This window comes from Oncorhynchus mykiss, chromosome 19, assembly GCF_057628025.1.
Source record: "Oncorhynchus mykiss isolate SJ-2025 chromosome 19, ASM5762802v1, whole genome shotgun sequence".
NCBI classification, from domain to species: domain Eukaryota; kingdom Metazoa; phylum Chordata; class Actinopteri; order Salmoniformes; family Salmonidae; genus Oncorhynchus; species Oncorhynchus mykiss.
Window position 1 is genome coordinate 68,848,302 of NC_143040.1, and position 22,503 is coordinate 68,870,804.

Consider the following 22,503-nt stretch of genomic DNA (forward strand, 5'->3'; position numbering starts at 1 on the left):
TCGCATCGAATGGCCTTCATTTCTCAGAACAAGAATAGACTGACGAGTTTCAGAAGAAAGTTCTTTGTTTCTGGTCATTTTGAGCCTGTAATCGAACCCACAAATGCTGGTGCTCCAGATACTCAACTAGTCTAAAAGAAGGCCAGTTTTATTGCTTCTTTAAATCAGAACAGGTTTCAGCTGTGCTAACATAATTGCAAAAGGGTTTTCTAATGATCAATTAGCTAATCCAAGTTTATCATTTAAAATGGCTAACACAACGTGCCATTGGAACACAGGAGTGCTGATAATGGGCCTCTGTACGCCTATGTAGATATTCCATTAAAAATCAGCCCTTTTCAGCTACAATAGTAATTTACAACAATGTCTACACCATTTCTGATCAATTTTATGTTATTAACTGAACTCTGAATTCTCTTTCTTTCAAAAACAAGGACATTTATGACTCAACTTTTTAACAGTAGTGTATATTTAGATTTTAAAATGCAGTGATTCCACATCTGTAGCTGAATTGTTTAAAAAAAATAAAGAAATCACATAGGGCCGGCTTAAAATACACATTTAAAAAATAAAAAGTGCAGAACATGAAGCCTGGGTGCCAGTCTGTTTCTGCTAGCATGTTTGGCATATGACAGCGAGTGGCATGACAGCAGACTGGGAGCCAGGCTACAGAACACGTACAATTAAATCAAGTTCCAAATGGGTCAAAACAGATTTCAGTCCTTCAAAATGATAAAATAAATCTATAAAATCTAATCTATAAAAAAAAAAAAAAAAATGAAAATAGAACAATGAGGCAAATAATTCTACTAAAAACAACCTTGTTACATTTAAGCTCTACCTTTTATTGGCATTCATTAGTGTGGCAGTAGGACAGGTGGGAAATAATTTAGCTTAGCCTTAGCTTAGTCAAATCATCGTTGTTATCAGTTGAAGAAAAACCCCCCAAAAAGTTCAAGTCTGCGTTCTGAAGGGGTTAGACTGAATACAGTCGAGCTTGTAGGTGAAATGAGTCCTGTAACTTATCATTACGTCGTGGAGCTAATCGTTGTTACATCGTGTAGTTTAAATCATTACATATTCTCATTTTTTTTAATGCAGGCTACAGCGTCTCCACTGTGATGAATAACTCACCTTAATTAACTACACATTTATTTTTAAATCAGGTAAGTCATACTGAGACCAAATGTGTATTTTACAGAGGAGCCCTGAACTACAGAAAATACAAAACAACGCGAACAGAAAGAAAAACATGGTCATAACAGAAACATTCCTCAGGAATAAAAAGGTCCTCAACAAAACAGCGTTATGCATTTCCAGAGGCTTCAAAACATCACATTTTCTAACATCTTGAAGATTGATCCACAAATACCGTGCAAAAGAAATAAAATAAAAAAAATTGATAGAAATCAGAAAGCTGTAGAGACCAAACGAATGCCCAGAGTTAACCATCCCCGAGACTGGGTTTAGTAACTCTGTAGGTCTTAAGAAATTAGTAATTGTGTTTGGCACAGTGGGACTTTTCTGTAAAAAAAAATGGGACTTTACAAATTAAAACATAGCAATGTATCAACCTACATGACATCAAAGAGGACCAACCAACTTTCTGGTAGAGAACGCAGTGATGAGTATTAAACCTGTCGCCCGTAATAAAGCAATGTGCTAAGATGAACTGCATCTAAGGGTTTTAGAGGATGTTGCCATAGTCTAGGACCGGTAGGAACGTCGACTGAACGATTTCTAACTATTTAGTGAAAGGCATGACCTACTTATTAAAAAATATATTCTCAGCTTAACTCGTCAATATGCTTTATATTGAAAGACAGATTTTCACTTATCCAGATCCCCCAATATTTGTAAGCAGAGACACAATCAATATGGGCACCATCCAAAGTACATATGATTTAAATCAATTATTTGCATGCACTCTATAGAAGAACATACAGTATACTTTGTTTGACCTACATTCAATACTAAATTTCAAGTCAATAAAGTTTACTGTAGTTCAGACACAGCCTCGTCAACCATGGGAGCAATAGCATACAAAACAACATAGGAGGTTAGGGAGTACCAAAGGTACTTGTAAACAAGTCCATATCGAGTACCTTCAGAAAGTATTCATACCCCATGACTTATTCCACATTTTGTGAAAGACTACATTTTTTAAAATGGATTGAATATATTTTCCCCACAAATGTGAAGGTGAAAACATGGCGTTGGAAATGCAAGCAAATTTACTGAAAAATGATATACAAAAATATTAAAAATTACGTAAAATATTTCACACCCCCGAGTCAATACTTTGTATTAGTACCTTTGGCAGCAATTACAACTGTGAGTCGTTCTGTGTAAGTCCACCCCTGGATTGTTCAACATTTGCCTCAACACTCTTCAAGCTCTTGTCAAAATTGGTTGTTGAGCATTGCATGACAACCATTTTTCAGATCTTGTCAGATTTAAGTCAAAACGAACTCGGCCACTCAGGAATTTTCACCGACTTCTTGGTAAGCAACCCCAGTGTATATTTGACCTTGTGTTTTAGGTTTTTGTCCTGCTGAAAGGTGAATTCATCTCCCAGTGTCTGTTGGAAAGCAGACTGAACCAGGTTGTCATAAAGGGTTTTGCTTAGCTCCATTCCGTATATTTATTTTTTTATCCTGAAAAACTCCCGTCCTTAACAATTACAAGCATACCCATAACATGATACAGCCACCACTATGCTTGGAGAGTGGTACTCAGTAATGTGTCGCATTGAAAAACATGACAGAATGTTAATTGCTTTGCCACATTTTTGGAAGTATTTCTAGAGTGCATTGTTGCAAACAGGATGCATGTTTCGGAATATTTTTTTATTCTGTACAGTATTCCTTCCTTTTTACTGTCATTTAGGTTAATATTGTGGAGTAACTACAATGTTGATCCATCCTCAGTTTTCTGCTATTACAGCCACTAAACTCTGTAACTGTTTTAAAGTCATCGTTGGCCTCACGGTGAAGTCCCAGAGCGGTTCTCTTCCTCTCTGGCAACTGAGCTAGGAAGGACACCTACCACTTCATAGTGACTGGGTGTACTGATACTTCACCATGCTCAAAGGAATACTCAAAATGCCTGCTTTTTTTCCCATCCATCAATAGATCAACCTCCCTAGTCTTCGAAGTTGAATTTGTGTTTGAAATTCACTGCTCGACAAAGGGACCTTAGAGATAATTGTATGTGTGGGGTAGAGAGAGACGAGGCAGTCATTCCAAAAACAGGTTAAACACTATTATTATTGCACACAAAGTGAGTCCATGGAAACTTTAGCACATTTTTCCCTCCTGAACTTATTTAGACTTGCCATAACAAAAAGGGGGTTGAATATGATTGACTCAAGACATTTCAGCTTTTCAAGTTTAATGAATGTAAAATTTTTACCAAAGCATAATTCCACTGAGCCAGTGTGAAAAAGTCTCAATTTAATACATTTTTTAAAATTTCAGGCTATAACACAAAATGTGTAAAAAGTCAAGGAGCGGGACTTTGAAGGAACTGGATGGTAGCAGCAGTGATGCTTTCCTTGGCCATGTTCAGTTTCCCCCCAATTTTTTGTTACCCCTTTTTGTTGTATCCAATTATTAGTTACAGTCTTGTCTCATCGCTGCAACTCCCGTACAGACTCAGGAGAGGCGAAGGTCGAGAGCCGCACTGCTTCTTGACACAACGCCCACATTACCCAGAAGTTACACAGAAGTCAGCCGCACCAATGTGTCGGAGGAAACACCGTACACCAGGCGACCGTGTCAGCATGCACTGCGCCAGGCCCGCCACAGGAGTCGCTAGGGCACGATGGTACAAGGATATCCCTGCCGGCTAAACACTCCCCTAACCCGGACGACGCTTGGCCAACGGGTCTCCCGGTCGCGACAGAGGCAGGACTCGAACCCAGAATATCTAGTGGCACAGCTAGCACTGCAGTACCTTAGACCACTGCGCCACTCAGTCTGCTTTTTTTCTATATACTTTTGTGTTGTTTGACCTTGTGCCTATTTAAGCTTGTCAATTGAGTGAAGTTCTTCCCACAGTCGGAGCAGTGGTATGGCTTCTCACCAGTATGTACTCTCTTGTGTACCTTTAGTCTTTGTACATTTACAAAACTCTTTCCGCATTCAGAACAGGCGTGAGGTTTCTCTCTCACGGTGTGAGTTTTCTGGTGCTTTCGACAGGTTCCCGCGAGCGTGAAACGCTTCTCACAGACAGGGCATTGATAAGGCTTATCGCCACTATGACTGCGCATGTGGCCTTTTAGCTCACAGCTCGACGAAAAACCTTTTCCACAAATAATGCAGTTGAAAGGCCACTTCCCTGTATGCGTTGATGATTGATGGTGTTTAAGGGAATCTACCCGGATGAAACATTGATCACAGTCGGGACACTGGTACGGTTTCTCTCCAGTATGTGTTCGCTGATGTATCTTCAAGCCACATGTATTGGAATACTGTTTTCCACACTCAGAGCAGACAAAAGGCTTTTCCCCAGTGTGCATTCGCTGGTGGACTATGAGTTGGTGTCGGTAACCAAAACACTTTCCACAGTCAGAGCAAAGGTAAGGTTTTTCTCCCCTGTGCGTTATACTCTGATGTTTTTGTAAGAGGTTGGAAAGACAATAACTTTTATCACATTCAGAACATTGATATGGTTTCTCTCCAGTATGTCTTGACATATGAACTTTCAACTGAATTGATCTTGAGAACTTCTTATCACATTGCTCACAATGGAAAGATTTGTGTCCCAGATGTAAGAGCTTGTGTTGATTTAAGCATCCCGCCGAGGAGAAATTTCGCCCACAGTCAGAGCAGTGATGAGGCTTCTCTCCTCTGTGAATCCTTTCATGTGCTTTTAAGTCCTCTTCGATAAGGAAGGTTAGACCACAGTCAGAGCAGAGGTGAGGCTTCTCTCCAGTGTGCTCTTGCATATGTCTCTTGAATTGTAACGCATAAAGGAAATATGAATTACAATCGGCACAATGGTAAGTTTGCTCGCCAGTGTGCGAGTACATATGTATCTTAAGTTGTAATTGTCTTGAAAAACTCTTCTCACAATGAGAGCACTGGTAAGGTTTCTTGCCAGCATGTACTGCCAAGTGTTGTTGAAGATTAGATTTCCTGTAGAAACTCTTCTCACAGATGGGGCACTGGTGAGGCTTTTCCCCAGTGTGTATTTGCCGGTGCCTAGTAAGACTGCGTAGTTGAGCAAAGCTCTTTCCACAGTCAGAACAAATACAAGGCCTTTCTATATGCGAGTTTGCCTGATGATCTTTTAATCGTCTGGAAGTCGGATACCTTACCAGTGTACGAGAAGTTATCTCGCAAGCATGTAAAAGCAAGTGTTCTTTAAGATACGATTGTTTTGAGAAACCCTTCTCACAGTGAGGACACATATGAGGGTGAGGGTTCTCTACAGAATGTTCCTGCAGGCGTGGATTAATATTTAAACTTTTTTCGGCGGCATGCATTTCCTGACATTGTTCTCCTACATTTCTGGTACTTGGTGACCCATCAGAATCAGTATGAGTCATCGTATGTTCTGTCAATCCATCTGAAGTACTGTATCTCTTCTCACATTGCAGACAGTGGAAAGGTTTCTCTCCCATGTGTAACTGCATGTGTTCCTTTAAAGTTTCCTCAGCGGAGAACCTTTGATCACAGTCGGGGCAGTGGTGAAACATCCCTACCTCATGAATTAACAGGTGGTATTTAAGATGGGGCTTGGTTTTAAAGCTCCTCTTACATTGACCACATTGGTACGGTCGCTCCCCAGTATGCGTCATCGTATGAACTTTTAGCTGATCTGAATTGGTGTACCCTTTGTCACATTGCGTGCAACGGAAAGGCTTAATCCCTAAATGTATCCGCTTGTGTTTAGTTAAATACCGCGCTGTAGAAAATGTTTGCCCACAGTCAGAACAGGGGTGAAGCTTCTCTGTGTGAATCGTCTCATGTGCTTTTAAATCCTCTTCGATAAAGAAACAAAGATCACATTTGGAGCAGAGGTGAGGCTTCTCTCCAGTGTGCTCTTGCTTATGTCTCTTAAATTGTAACGCATTGACGAAATATGAATTACAATCGGCACAACGGTAAGGCGTCTCTCCAGTGTGTGTGTACAGCTGTTGAGTATGGTCCGATGCTGTGCAAGTCTTCTCACGGTAAGGGTATTGATACAATTTCTCTCCAGAATGTACTAACACGTGATTAGGATCAGAACTTTTTACTACAGCATGTGATACTTCCTGACATTGTTTTTCACAGTCAGGGCATTGGTAAGGTCTCACACCAGAGCATATAACCATATGATCTTTCAACTGATCTGATCTAGTGTACTTCTTACTACACTCCAGGCAGTGTAAGGGTTTCTCTCCTGACTGGAACAACGGCATGCGTTTCCTGATACATCCTGTCGAAGAGAAACTTATCCCGCAGTCAGAGCAGTTCTGACACTTCTCTTTAGGATGGACTGTCTTGGGTCTCTTTGACAAGGTCACAGTAGAGACACTTTCTTCGCTACCCGAACAGTGGGGAGGCGTCTCTCCAGAGTGCAGGTGCCGTTTAAGACTCGATTGTTTTGTGGAGCTCTTCTCACGTTGAGAACTGTGAGATCTCTTTTTGGGGGGTTTTGAGGACTCTTTTTGGGGTCTTGAGCTCTTTCCTGTACGAATGACAACAGAAGAAAAAAAACGTCAGCTGCTGAAACAAGTTAGACCATATCAATTGAACACAGTTGGCATTTTAGCAGTAGATGTAAAAAGTAAAAAATAAAAGAGTCATTAAACAGAATAAAACAGCATAAATACTACTTATATTAAGTATTTTGGGGACCCCACAGACAGTTCTCCTATATCTAGGAATCAATAACTTTAGGATAGGATATGTTGTAGAGCATGTGTTTTCCCAACTCCTCTGTAGTTGCCTTCCAGCGCTTGGACAAGACACCCAAGGATTCAGGGTCAAATACATCATTTATTTAAAAAAATGAAAACATGCCCTAAACACTTTCAATGCACTCTGTTCTGTTCATACCATCATCAGCAAAGACAGAAATCATCTCCTCCTCCTCTTCTACTTTGATGTTGACTCTCTGGCCCGGCATAAACCTGCAGTCCTCCAGCAGCACCGTTAACCTCTTTAGAGACTGCCAAGACGCCATCTCTGGAGCCTGCTGCCCACCGTCACAACCAGGACCCAATGACTCTGTACATTTGGTCTCAGACTTGAAAGAAAGAGGCGAGTTGGGTTAATCTTCACTGTTCTAAAAAACAACCACCTCACTCACACACACACACACACACACACACACACACACTGAAGGAGAACTCAAATTTTAAGCAGGTTAGCAGCAAGGTAGCAGTTGGTTGTTAAGCAGCAAGGTAGCAGTTGGTTAACTTCTCTAGGGTAGGGGGCAGCATTTGGAATTTTGGATGAAAAGCACGCCCAAATTCAACTGCCTTCTACTCAGGCCCAGAAGAAAGGATATGCATATAATTAGTAGATTTGGATAGAAACCACTAAAGTTTCCATTACTGTTAAAATGTCTGAGTATAACAGAACTGATTTGGCAGGCGAAAACCTGAGAAAAATCAATTCGGGATTTCTGTTGTAGTTCTATTCAATGCCATTACAGTATCCATTGACTTAGGACTGAAATTGCAGTTCCTATGCCTTCCACTAGATGTCAATCTTTAGAAATTGTTTCAGGCTTGTATTCTGAAAAATGAGGGAGTAAGAGCAGTCTGAATGAGTGGACCCTGCCGTGTCACAGAGCTTGTTCATGCACGCGACCGAGAGTGCGCTTTTGTTTACCTTTTATATTGACAACGTTATTGTCCGGTTGAAATATTATAGATTATTTAGGCAAAAAAAACAACCTGAGGATTGAATATAAACATCGTTTGACATGTTTCTATGAACTTTACGGATACAATTTGGATTTTTTTTGTCTGTGTTGTGACTGCGTTTGAGCCTGTGGATTACTGAAGAAAACGCAAACAAAACGGAGGTTTTCGGATATAAAGAGAGACTTTATCGAACAAAAGGAATATTTATTGAATAAATGAATGTCTTCTGAGTGCAAACATATGAAGAGCATCAAAGTGATTAACTTTCTATTTCTGGCTTGTGTAACTCTTCTACTTGGCTGGTTACTGTTTGCAATGACTTGTCTGCTGGGCTATGTTCTCAAATAGTTGTATGGTAAGCTTTCGCATACCGTGGTTGGATTCACAAGAAGTTAATCTTTAAACCTCTGTAAAACAGTTGTGTCTTTTCTGAATATTTATAATGAGTACCTCACTGGATGTTGACCAGGTGGGACGTCCCACATACCCTAGAGAGGTTAAGCAGCAAGGTAGCAGTCGGTTGTTAAGCAGCGAGGTAGCGGTCGGTTGTTAAGCAGCGAGGTAGCGGACGGTTGTTAAGCAGCGAGGTAGCGGACGGTTGTTAAGCAGCGAGGTAGCGGACGGTTGTTAAGCAGCGAGGTAGCGGACGGTTGTTAAGCAGCGAGGTAGCGGACGGTTGTTAAGCAGCGAGGTAGCGGACGGTTGTTAAGCAGCGAGGTAGCGGACGGTTGTTAAGCAGCGAGGTAGCGGACGGTTGTTAAGCAGCGAGGTAGCGGACGGTTGTTAAGCAGCGAGGTAGCGGACGGTTGTTAAGCAGCGAGGTAGCGGACGGTTGTTAAGCAGCGAGGTAGCGGACGGTTGTTAAGCAGCGAGGTAGCGGACGGTTGTTAAGCAGCGAGGTAGCGGACGGTTGTTAAGCAGCGAGGTAGCGGACGGTTGTTAAGCAGCGAGGTAGCGGACGGTTGTTAAGCAGCGAGGTAGCGGACGGTTGTTAAGCAGCGAGGTAGCGGTCGGTTGTTAAGCAGCGAGGTAGCGGTCGGTTGTTAAGCAGCGAGGTAGCGGTCGGTTGTTAAGCAGCGAGGTAGCGGTCGGTTGTTAAGCAGCGAGGTAGCGGTCGGTTGTTAAGCAGCGAGGTAGCGGTCGGTTGTTAAGCAGCGAGGTAGCGGTCGGTTGTTAAGCAGCGAGGTAGCGGTCGGTTGTTAAGCAGCGAGGTAGCGGTCGGTTGTTAAGCAGCGAGGTAGCGGTCGTTGTTAAGCAGCGAGGTAGCGGTCGGTTGTTAAGCAGCGAGGTAGCGGTCGGGTGTTAAGCAGCGAGGTAGCGGTCGGTTGTTAAGCAGCGAGGTAGCGGTCGGTTGTTAAGCAGCGAGGTAGCGGTCGGTTGTTAAGCAGCGAGGTAGCGGTCGGTTGTTAAGCAGCGAGGTAGCAGACGGTTGTTAAGCAGCAAGGTAGCAGACGGTTGTTAAGCAGCAAGGTAGCAGACGGTTGTTAAGCAGCGAGGTAGCGGTCGGTTGTTAAGCAGCGAGGTAGCGGTCGGTTGTTAAGCAGGTTAGCAGAAAGGTAGCAGTCGGTTGTTAAGCAGGTTAGCAGCAAGGTAGCAGTCGGTTGTCACCGTTTTTCCTCACCCTGTTTGTTAGTGTGTGAAAGTGTGAGTGAACAAGTTGACTTATATGGTAAAACAGAGACACTGGTTCTATGTTCCAGTTCCCTTTAACAGTCCATTTTTCAACCTGATGTGCTAGGACCTACGCTGCGGAGGCCCAGTTAACCTTCCTGATTCAGATCGGGCCGTTCATGTTCAAGTCTTTATAAACGGAATACTCACCCCCCTCACTCTCACCTGTGGTATAATGAGCCAGTGTGGAACTGGCTCTGCCTCCAGCTTCCTGCTGGGAAACCAACCCCCTCCCACTTCATTCTGTTCTCCATGGCAACATGCTTGTGAGCTGCCCGCTGTCGCTGATTGGCTGGGACCCGTGGGGACAACGCTAGCCTCTTCCTCTATTCCGGTGATGTCTTCTTTCAGTTGTAGTAACCGAGACATTCCTTGTTCCTCGGATTCTGTTAAATCAGCACTCTCACAATATTCCTCCAGTATTTTACGACGCAGTGAGCGTCTACTCTCTCCTTTGACTTCAGACCCATCTCGGCCACATATTCCACACCGCTCGCATAGATAACGTAAATTATCCTCGGTTAAAGTCCATAAACTCAGTGCTATGTCATCCAACAATGTTGCCCTCTCTGGACTCATTTTCTCACGTGGTAAACAAGGCAATAGTCAGTTTGGTAAATGATGACTTGCCAGCTGGTTACTCTTCAACATTTCTCACAATCCCCGATTAGCACTCAGCAGGCAGGCGGCCCGCCAAAGTGATTCTGGTGCTTTTAGATGCAAATCAACTCGCCAGAGATACAAAAACTTGTCTGCTCTAGCTTTTCTTCTGCGCCTGTGCTCACATGAAGATCAGTCAAAGTGCTGTTTCCAGCATCAGGATGAGGAGCAAGATGAGTATGTCCTGCTGTCCTTAAAATTAGAACACACACACACAAAGAAAACTCAATGTAAGCCAACTGAGTTTATAAAAAAAAGGTAGTCAGTACACTCAAACATTCACTATTATTATACTGATTAGCAACATGTTAGCATGAGGTAAGTCTCCAACAATGTTATTTTTTTAATTCTGCTATCCCTCGACGTATTCAATTTTGGGTTGAAAGGGTACATTCTAATGTGCATTCCATCTAATGTGGGCCACCAGTCAGACTTTACAATGGGGAAATGAAATGCATCTCATTTTTCACCATACCCAGAAATCTCAGCAGGCAGGCGCCCCTCCAAAGTGATTCTGGCGGTGCGACAGCAGACTTGCTCATACTGGCGGGGCTTTCAAATGCAAATCAACCCGCCAGAGATAGAAATCACTTCATAAAGCCATCTCATTTTCACCATAATCTAGGTTGATAGTAGGGATGCACGATATATCGGTGAACATATCAGAAATCGGACAATATCTGCAAATGCCAACATTGGTATCGGCCCGATGTCTAGTTTAACATGTGCAAACAGATGTCAAAGCTGACGTGCATACCTATATCACGTCATACATGACGCCATGTAAAATTTTGCGCTACACGGGCAACACAGCATTCCTAACCTAGCCCACAATGTCTGCTGTGTGGATCGAGCAGTCAACAAGTCAAGCAGTCATTTGAAAGATTAAGAACATTTCAGCGAGACAACTCAAAGGCGAAATCCATTAAAACGCCGAGATAGAACTCATTGCCCTTGACAATCAACCGTTCTCGGTCGTGGGTGATGTTGGCTTTCACCGACTGGTCGAGCACCAGTACACACAAAAAAAATCCGGAAATTTTTCATGGGTAGTTAAGCCATGGAATTTTCTTAACTTCTTTGAGCTTGGGGGCAGTATTTTGACATCTGGATGACAAGCATACCCAAAGTAAACTGCCTGTTTGTTACTCAGGCCCAGAAGCTAGGATATGCATATAATTCGAGATTTGGATAGAAAACACTAAAGATTCCAAAACAGTTAAAATAATGTCTAAGTATAACAGAACTGATATGGCAGGCAAAAACCTGAGGAAAATCCATCCAAGAAGTGGGATTTTTTTTTGACGTGGGTGGATTTCAATTGAATGCCTATTGAGTATCTAATGGGTTAGGACCCTGATTGCAGTTCCTATGGCCACTTCCACTAGATGTCAGTCTTTAGACATGGTTTCAGGCTTGTTTTCTGTCAAGGGACTGTAGAATCATGCAGTGCTGATTTGCGCACGTGACTGTGTGCATGCCCTTCATCCTTTTTCCATTCTATTGAACACGCCATTGTCCGGTTGAAATATGATTCGACAATTGACAACCTGAGGATGAATTATAAACATCGTTTGACATGTTTCGACGAACTTTACCGGTACTATTAGGATGTTTTGACCGCCTTTGAGCCAGTGGATAACTGAACAAAACGTGCCAAACAAAACTGAGTTTTTGGGATATAAAGAGGGACTTTATCGAACAAAACAAACATTTATTGTGTAGCTGGGACTCTTGTGACTGCAACCAGATGGTCTTCAAAGGTAGGTGATTCATTTTATCCCCATTTCTGACTTCCGTGACTCCTCTACTTGGTTGGAAAATGTTTGCATGCTTTTGTAAGCGGGGGCGCTGTCCTCAGATAATCGCATGGTATGCTATCGCCGTAAAACCTTTTCTGAACTCTGACAAAGCGGCTGGATTAACAAGAAGTTAATCTTTAAGCCGATGTAGAACACTTGTATTTTTATGAATGTTTTATTTGGACTATTTCTGTATTTTGAGCTCCGCAATTTCACCTGACGTTGTCGAGAGAAGCTGCGCCAGAGAGAAGTTAAATTCATAAAAAAAAGTTTGCTTATAACGGTGAACCTTTTTTGTGGGATACACAAGGCAATTCTAGGTCTTGTGGCATATATTGGTTAAACTATCCCCAATTCAATGGAATTGCAACCCTCTGCATTCTTCCATCGAGTACAGTACAGCTGATTCAAGATCTTGCACACTAATGAGATGCTATAGAGCCCACACTACATGCTTTCTGGCAAATTTTGATTACAATATTGGGTGGGATTAAAAATATTTTATATGACTATGTTTTGTTAACTAGTAAATAGTAGCCTACAGCAGTGTGTTTAAATCATTTCTAACTTGTTAACAATTTCAGCAAGTTAGTTTTTGCTACCATGTGGCTTTTAGCTTGCTTGAGCCTGCTAACTGAGTGTTAATTCACCTGTTTCCATACATGTTTAATTTTAAAACATTTCTTACAAAAGGAGTTGTTTAATCTAACTGCTTAACTATTTCTGTACATGGAATTCTATACTTTCTTCTCATCTTTAAAGAAAAATGCCACGGGCACTATCTGATGTGTGGAGACATTTCACTGCAGCTAATGTAGAAGGAAATGCTGTGTACATTTGCAAATACTGTGCCAAATCATATGTGAAGAATGACAGATTCTGCATATTTGTTGCAAAGTGCATAAAGTTCCGCTCACGACAAGCAACCTCTGTCCCTCTACTTCTATTCAAGGTGAAAATGATTAATCAGACACCTTATCGATAGCAACAGCTCATGGTCCTCCTGGAATCATAAGGTTTTTTGACTCAATGGAGGAACGTAGTCAGAGAAATGCTGATGAATGTCTTGCTCGAGCTGTGCATGCAACTGGTTCACCTCTGATGCTCACAGGCAATGTGTGTTGAAAGAGATTTCTGACTGTTCTTCGCCCAGCATACACCCCGCCAACCAGACATGCTTTATCTACTCATTTGCTGGATGCAGAATTGAACAGAGTTCAAGTGAAGGTCAAGCAAATCATAGAGAAAGCAGACTGTATTGCAATCATCTCTGATGGGTGGTTGAATGTTTGTGGGCAAGGAATAATTAACTACATCATCTCTACCCCTCAACCAGTATTCTACAAGAGCACAGACAAGGGACAACAGACACAGGTCTCTACATTGCAGATAAGCTGAAGGCAGTCAATGACCTTGGACCACAGAAGGTATTCGCACTGGTGACAGACAATGCTGCAAACATGAAGGCTGCTTGGTCTAAAGTGGAGGAGTCCTACCCTCACATCACACCCATTGGCTGTGCTGCTCATGGATTGAATCTGCTCCTCAAGGACATCATGGCACTGAAAACAATGGATACCCTCTACAAGAGAGGCAAGGAAATGGTTAGGTATGTGAAGGGTCATCAAGTTATAGAAGCAGTCTACCTCACCAAGCAAAGTGAGAAGAATAAGAGCACCACATTGAAGCTGCCCAACACCACCCATTGGGGTGGTGTTGATATCATGTTTGACAGTCTCCTGGAGGGGAAGGAGTCTCTCCAAGAAATGGCCATATCACAGTCTGCCGATATGGACAGCCCCATCAAGAGGATCCTCCTGGATTATGTATTTTGGGAGAGTGGTAAGCAGCCAGAAACCTATAGCAGTAGCCATTTCACAGATTGAGGAAGACAATGCCATCCTGTCTGATGTTCAGACTCTGCTTGCAGATGTAAGAGAAGAAATCCGTACTGCCCTGCCCACTTCACTGTTTCTCCAGGCAGAGGAAACTGCAGTTCTGAAATACATCAAAAAGCATGAAGACTTCTGCCTGAAGCCCATACACACCGCAGCGTACATGTTGGACCCCAAGTATGCTGGCAAGAGCATCCTGTCTGGTGCAGAGATCAACAAGGCCTATGGTGTCCTCACTACCGTGTCTCGCCACCTTGGCCTCGATGAGGGCAAGGTTCTTGGCAGTACACTTCCAAGGAAAGGCTTTGGGATGGAGATGCAATACGGAAGTCGTGCCAACATATCTCATCAGCCACTTGGCGGAAGCGACTTTGTGGATCTGAGGCTCTTTCCCCTGTTGCCTCAATCATCCTACAAATCCCACCAACATCAGCCGCCTCAGAGCGCAACTGGTCCTTGTTAGGGAACACACACACCAAAGCATGCTGACCAATACAAAGGTTGAAAAATGGGTGGCCAGTCGGGAAAATTTGAGGCTTTTTGAGCCTGACAACGAGCCATCTTCAACAAGGTTGGTAAGTTGTTGGGGAATAATCAGAATTGGTCGGTAACAAAGGTAAGATGTTTTATATTCATTATATGCTGGTGAGTTAATTCTCATCAGAATGTTTATTTTTGTATAATACTGTGGCCGGGTTGCAGTCATCTGTTCTCTGTCAGGACTAAGTTACTTGGGCCGCAGAGAAGGGAGAGGTCAAGCGTGTATCTCTTGGCTCCACAATGTCTGTGTACCAGTCAGTGTGTCTCTGTGATCTTGTCAAGGAGGGGTGGATTTGATATATGCCTGTTGATATGAGGATTTGTTTTATGGTTCTGAGAGCGAGAAAATAACATAGTTTAGGAGACAAAGCTGAACGATAATTTATGGCCAATGCTGTCTGGCTGTGTGTGTCTTTTCTATAAAGGATCTCAGTTGCAATGTGTAAGGACTCTCAGAGAATTCATTGATAGACACTGAGTCACAGGGTTGTGATGGAGCTCATATAATTAAAGATGGACTTTGTGATAACTGACTTGTGAGTGGTTTGCTCTCATGATTTGGTAAATACACAAAATGTCCACGACAAAGTGACAGTGAAAATGAGGCCTCAGAGTCTGATGTTCAAGAGGTGGACATTGAGGAGGTCCAGCGAGAAGAAAATGTTTTTGGGAGATGCGATAGATCATTGGGGATCATTCAATATTCCCTTTCTTTTGTTGGTCAGTGAAATCATGTGAACAGTCAACTCGTTTAATTAAAGTTCAATGCGTAACTAAATAGTTTATTTATATTTAATAATTTGTCAATTATGTCTACTTATGATCAGGTAAAAGGTTTATGTTAGTCTCCATATGATATGGTAAATATATCCAAAGCTAAATACATTACATTTAAATGGTATTAATATTAATTTGCTTTAAATCCCATATATTCCCACAGAAATGATCCACAAAACACAACCCTAATACCAAGTGCACTACTTTTCAGATGTTGCCCTACCGAAGTTACACGGTAATAGCGTCACTGCTATTAGCCTCACGACTGACATTTGGACGAGCAATATCAGCCCCATGAGCATTCGGAGTCTGACAGCACAGTGGGTCGTCGAGGATTTCGTACTGAGGAAAGTCGTATTGCTCATGAATATGCTGGTTGTCTGCTGATGCCATTTCAATGGCATTTGAGAACCTATTTAAAACTTGGAAACATGAACACACTCCTAACGCCATTCGAACAACTGACTTGAGAAATAAGCTCATAAACTGTGTCTGCAGCAGACGTGATATCCTCGGTCACGGCATTGAAACGCCTGCTCAACAAAACTGCCCACACAGACCGTAGAACAAGCGATTCGGTGACATTCTCCCTTATTTATTTTTTATTTTACCTTTATTTAACTAGGCAAGTCAGTTAAGAACAAATTCTTATTTTCAATGACGGCCTAGGAACAGTGGGTTAACTACCTGTTCAGGGGCAGAGCGACAGATTTGTACCTTGTCAGCTCGGGGATTCGAACTTGCAACCTTTCGGTTACTAGTCCAACGCTCTAACCACTAGGCTACCCTGCCGCCCCTTTACTGTGTCGCCACCATGCAAGTACCTCTACTTCGAGTGCAGACAAGAAACCGGGTTTACGTGAAATGTTACCTACACAGCTGGACAAGATGGAAATGGACACAGTGACAGTGCGCACCGATGAAGAGAGAGGCCATGGACAGACAGAGAGCTGAAACTTCACTGCTTGACATGATGAAATCCTGGTTGAGAATGAAACGACTGAACAACAAAACAGCACAGCAAATAAGTCAAAGAAATTGGTTTTGATTATGTTCTACTGGTAATGGGGACATACGTAAATGTCAACAAAATAACTTTTGGTCAGTGTGGTTGTAACCTTTATTTAACAAATTTGTATTTACAATGATGGCCTCCCCCTGGCCAAACCCAGATGACGCTGGGCCAATTGTGCGCCACCCTATCAGACTCCCAATCACAGCCGGATGTGATACAGCCTGGATTCGAACCAGGGACTGTAGTGACGCCTCTTGCACGGACATGCAGTGCCTTAGACCGCTGTGTCCATGTGTGTGTTACTATTGAACTGTACTAGAATGCTTAAAGGCCGCTAAAACTGTAAATATCGGTATCTTTTATGGGAGGGGGGGGGGGGGCAAGGAAAATAATGGCTATTGGCAAAAAATGTCATATCAGTGCATCACCAGTTGAGAGACCCGTCTAGGTTGACAGATATACAGCTAGACAGAGATCCCAACATTAGCCCACCTACTATAGACATCGTTCGACACCCGTGTTTGTCTACCTGTTCAGAAACGCTTTTCCCCACTTTGTAGTCTGTGGCATCGCCTACCGGTGGCCAGGAAATAATTTCATCCAATTGTTAAGATGCTAAATCAAAACATGGATGCCAATGTTGGCTTGCACACACTCCCTTCAACTGCTTGTCTGCTTCCTGTCTGTGGAGGTATGGTGCATGAGCTGTGTTCAGTACGAAACAAAGTACGGCAGCGTTCAACTGAACAGAAACGGTGGTGTTTTCAACAGCCAGTTCAAAACCGGGGGGAGGGGGTGTAGCTGTCGGCATGGCCGTTGTCCTTTAAAGACTTCACTGCCTGCTACAAGCGGGGGGGGGGGGGGGGTAGCTGTCGGCATGGCCGCTGTCCTTTAAAGACTTCACTGCCTGCTACAAGCGGGGGGGGGGGGGTAGCTGTCGGCATGGCCGCTGTCCTTTAAAGACTTCACTGCCTGCTACAAGCCACATCCCACCACACCCACCAAATGTACCTCAGTCTGTTCAAGAATGTTTTGGGGACATGTGTTGTTCTGTACCACCCGTAATGAAGCGTAGCTAGGACAGCTTGCCTGCCAATGCTTTAATCAATTGAAACAGTCCATCCCGAATGGCTGGAGGAAGCAAACAATGTTCCAGGCCAGCTGTGATTTAAAACCTAACAGCAATATTTGTTGGACTACCAAGAAATGTATTGGTGAATTATATTAATCATGCATTGAATCTATTCTGCCAACAAGGCCAGTTTATACTTGGTCTAACTACATGACTGTTCTCTGTAGACCAGGGTTCCCCAACTAGCAGACTGCTGGACAAATTTCCCCACCTCCCATGATTAGATTATTATTTCTATGTTTATTGTTGAACAAACTACTAAAAACACCAATATATTAGCTCCACGTGACTTTAAATTTTGGAAATCTGTTCAAGTACTCCGACGCATAACACGATCATACACAAATGTAAACAAGGTTTGAAATTATTTTAGTCAAATATTATCTGTTTTGCCTTGTGATCAATTTGCAGTTTACTAATTATATTATACTAATTAATTACACTAATTATATTCCCACCCCCTAGCCCAAGAACAAATTGTCCAGCAGCTGAATCTAGTTGATGATCCCCTGCTGTAGACAATTACAATGTTCAAGTGTTGCTCAAAACAACATTTAACTTATACTCCGGTGGAAAGTCAGATTGTCGCTGTGACGGAGTTCCTTTGTCGCAGAGACATGAAAAAAAAAAAGAGTTGAAGTCTCTGGACTTCAGTAACGTCCGTTGTGGTTAACGGACTGCCACAACAACCAGACCAAATCTTCCTGTGACAAGATGCAGGAGTTCTACAATTCTCAGAGAGAATTACTTAACTCATTTTCTATAAGCTCACCATTACCTTGCAAATACATTTTGTTGTGGGTTTATTTCCCCTAATAATAAATAGAAAGTAGCTCTATTATGTATTTTATCCTGTTATATTATTAGACACTTATAAAATAAGTGTGTTGACTAATCAGGTAAGTGAGTCTTCTGTTTAATGAACCAAATAACCATTGCTTTTATGTTCATGGCACAGCCAGACCAGAGACTGAATTATATCATGGATTTCTTTATGGATGGTGTATATTCAATGGATTTATTAAATAGAGGTCCACCTGGGATTGGCCCATGTTTGCTCTCACTTCTAAACTTGCCAGCGTGAGCACGGGAGGTAATAAAAGCTTAGGGCCTATGCCGGCAACAATGGGACTATGAATTGGGTTCTTAAAAAAACGTCCTGATTTTTATTTTTACAGGCAACATTTCATAAAGTCGGTTTGTAAAGGATATATGATAATGTCAATTAATTACAGATTTCCTGAGGTTTTTTTTCAAGGATGTTTTAGTCACAATTTTATATCTAGCTAAGATGTTTGGTGCAGTATTTCTCAAGTTAAAAAATTTACAATGTGTTGTCCAGGGGTGTAAAGTGTGACCATTTTAATTGCATACATGCCTAAATATTTTGCTGTGCGACCTCGAATTTTTATATACGTAAGGAGTCTAGCATTATTCTAGCTTGATTACCTGAAATATTTTCCATTGTGCTCCTAAATGTCTTTGTGTGGCCCTACATTTTTCAACTTAGGTGCACATGTGCTCCTTGTAATAAATAAATATGAAAAAAGTGGGAGTAGAGCCCTGTTGTCTGGCTAACTGTCTTTGTTCTGTGATAGGATTGGATATCACGCAATCCGCAGCTGTGTATCCCATATTAGTGGGCATTGTTGAAATCAAAACCCAACCCTTAACTAAGTCCTGATGACCTCTCGTACTCAAATATCACTTTTGGAGGATACTGACTTCATGACCAAAATTAACCTACTTGCACTTTCAAGTGAATTTTTTACACTGGAATAAATGTTTCTGACTAATATCGATGTCACACATGCCGTTTTCAACAAGTAGGTTCTCGAGTTCAGTTCTGCTTTAATGACAGTGATCCGTTTTCTTCCCAGTGGGTGAGGCCGTTTAGGGAGTGGTATCTCTTCAACAAAGCAACACCCTGTAAGGAACAGTTGGTATTGCCTCAAATATAGCCTAGTATATAAAAATCAATAACGAAAATGGAAGCTATTAAAAAGGGCATAATGAATAAATCGCATACATAATACTTAAAACTAAATTATTTGGTGTATCACTGTGTCATCTTAATTATGGGAAAAATGGGAAAATAAATCAAATTCACAACAAACAAAAAAAGCTTGCAGCAGTTAGCTGAAAGGTGGCAGAGTTCGATATGGAGAGAAATATCTTACTCGTGTTTCAAATTAACCTAGCTTTGGGAAACAACTGGAGTCTGTATTGGTTGGACCCCCCCCCCCCTTCCTCCCTCCCCCCCCGAGTTGTGCATCGTTCTGGTGGCTGGCGATGGAATATAAACTACCACAATATAGCCTGCGTCACCAAAATAACATTTATTTTCAACAAAGTCTTATGTATAATCTCTAGGTACTCTACTTACCAGATGTAAAGTGATATGTCTCCCTATAAAATAAACCTCAATCCAACTATTGTCCGAACCGCACCATATACCTAAGCTCCAGAGGACTGCCATGAAATCCAGCACTGTCGACACAGCAGGAATATAGTGCAGAAACGTTAGATTCAGAATATTTGATAGAGGGTCACATTTCACTTTAGGTCTGGTAGAGCTGGAGATTATACATATGCCTTTGTGGACTGGAAAGTTTTGGTTGTTGGGTGAAGCCGGCTTTGTGGTAGGGTTATTTTCAGGGAGTCAAACCAATACACAGACGCCCGATGTTGTCAAAGTTAAAAACTTAACCCGTGGCTAGATGGTTTACTTAGGCCTTATTGCGGTTCTCTGGGTGGTGGTTCCCCGTCAGACGCAAATCACGTCTTAAAGGAAAAGGAATGTATAGCCTTGGGCGAAGGAGACAACAAATAGCAAGCGGGAGGCCTTTTTATTTTATTTTGCATACTGGGATCGAGTCGGTAACTCGATACTATGTACCTTTGTTCGTCCTCCGATAAGGCGTCATTTTCTTTGGGTGCTGCAACCCGTCGTTTAAAAAAAAAACTCCATTCTGTGTGACGACTTATATTCGGAGGTAAAGTATAGGAAGGACACTGCCACATATCATGGAGTTGAGAATTATGTTAGGGTGTATACCTTTACAGCATCATTTTAACAATAGGCCTATGTCATTTGAAGCTACATTATTTTGTTAAGACAACGTGTTCATATTTACACAAAAAAAATAAACAATGTATAGTAAGTAGCACGTCCCCCATTTTGTTCACAAGACATGCTAACGTTAGCTAACTACTGGCTAGCGTGCATCATATTCATACCGAATAAACACATATCTAGTAGTTTTTGCACAAACCTGTATATAGCTAGTTGAATAACTCACCATATTAACGTTAAGCATGTATGAATCTTAAATCAGTCGAACTCGTGGAAATGCTCTCATTGCCATGCTCAAATTGAACTGATCGCAAGCAAATACTCATTTCCGGTAGCAGCTGCTTCTTCTTCTTCTTTAGAAAGATATTAAAGAGTACCTCTTCTTCTGTGCCTGGTATATTGGCGATCACACAATTTAATGTACATCCCGCCACATACTATGCGGGTCGGAAACAGAATTCCCCCAAAAACTGAACTTCCAAAAAACTACAAAAATGTAATTAATAAATCGAACAGCTTTTCTGTTCAAAATAAATCAATAAAACTGGTCTGATCCATACGCATGCTCAAGGGGAACATGGGCGGGTCTTCCGGCGCCAGTACCCCTTGCAAGTCTTTCGATGTACAATCCTTGAGTCGCAAAAACGTTTCTGCTGCATCCACAATACTATCTAGTTTCTTCGAGTTCTTTGAGACTTGTGCGTACAATTTATAACCGTGGCAATGAACTCAACAACAAAAACATATTTTAATATCAGTATGTGGACAGTAGATGGCGCTATATCCCCACGGATGGTGTGGGACTTAATCAGAAGAGTAAGGAGCGTAAGGAGCGTTCTAAAATAGTAAGGAGCGTAAGGAGAGTAAGGAGCGTTCTAAAATACTTTGGAGCGTTCTAAAATGTGAACGAAAAATTATTGATTAAATAATTGATAAACCTGAACCTTGTGTGATGGACGTGCGTCATTTGCAAGCAGTGTGTCTGAAGGAGATTGTACTGCCAGATGTGTTCAAATAATGTAATTGCTGCTTTTTAAGATTGCAATGCAGTGTCGTGGCGCAGCGGTCTATGGCACTGCATCTCAGTGCAAGAGGTGTCACTACAGTCCCCGGTTTGAATCCAGGCTGTATCACATCCGGTCGTGATTGGGAGTCCCATAGGGCGGCGCACAATTGGCCCAGTGTCATCTGGGGGTACGCCGTCATTGTAAATAAGAATTTGTTCTTAACTGACTTGCCTAGTTAAATAAAATAATTAACACACAGGGTATATTTTGTCTGGCAGCAAACATTTACTACAGGCTGTGGTGTGTCCACTAGCATCACTTGGTTTTTCTATTATTTTAAATCACCAAATCAAATCCAATGTATTTATATAGCCCTTCGTACATCAGCTGATATCTCAAAGTGCTGTACAGAAACCCAGCCTAAAACCCCAAACAGCAAGCAATGCAGGTGTAGAAGCACGGTGGCTAGGAAAAACTCCCTAGAAAGGCCAAAACCTAGGAAGAAACCTAGAGAGGAACCAGGCTATGTGGGGTGGCCAGTCCTCTTCTGGCTGTGCCGGGTGGAGATTATAACAGAACATGGTCAAGATGTTCAAATGTTCATAAATGACCAGCATGGTCGAATAATAATACGGCAGAACAGTTGAAACTGGAGCAGCAGCACGGCCAGGTGGACTGGGGACAGCAAGGAGTCCTCATGTCAGGTATTCCTGGGGAATGGTCCTAGGGCTCAGGTCCTCCGAGAGAGAGAAGGAGAGAATTAGAGAACGCACACTTAGATTTACACAGGACACCGAATAGGACAGGAGAAGTACTCCAGATATAACAAACTGACCCTAGCCCCCCGACACATAAACTACTGCAGCATAAATACTGGAGGCCGAGACAGGAGGGGTCAGGAGACACGCACAAGAGATTCAATTGACCACTAACTTTTTGTCCCCTCAATTTCCTTCACCCTTACAGGGCACTCCAGGAACTTGGGACCATGATCCCCACCACAAATGCAACACATTCGTCATTTTATATTATACTCTGTTCGTCTGCACACACTTGAAACA

General features: G+C 42.3%; 1 protein-coding gene across 4 annotated transcripts; it reads right to left on the reverse strand.

Moving 5' to 3' along the window:
* Positions 1 to 824: 824 nt before the first annotated feature.
* LOC110498215 (uncharacterized) lies at positions 825 to 21,182 on the reverse strand. Of its 4 annotated transcripts, none has more exons than XM_021574847.3 (4): positions 20,662 to 21,182; positions 9,704 to 10,390; positions 7,053 to 7,242; positions 825 to 6,681 (listed from the first exon to the last, which is right to left on the reverse strand). In XM_021574847.3, the coding sequence occupies exons 2-4, from the start codon at positions 10,115 to 10,117 to the stop codon at positions 3,992 to 3,994; spliced, it is 3,294 nt and encodes a 1,097-aa protein (XP_021430522.3). In that variant the 5' UTR covers positions 10,118 to 10,390; positions 20,662 to 21,182; the 3' UTR covers positions 825 to 3,991. The 4 variants fall into 4 exon arrangements, with proteins under 4 accessions (XP_021430522.3, XP_090067738.1, XP_021430520.3 ...); XM_090211612.1 differs by having other exon boundaries at positions 9,704 to 10,385; positions 20,662 to 21,178; XM_021574845.3 differs by having other exon boundaries at positions 9,689 to 10,390; positions 20,662 to 21,178.
* Between the last annotated feature and the right edge of the window lie 1,321 nt (positions 21,183 to 22,503).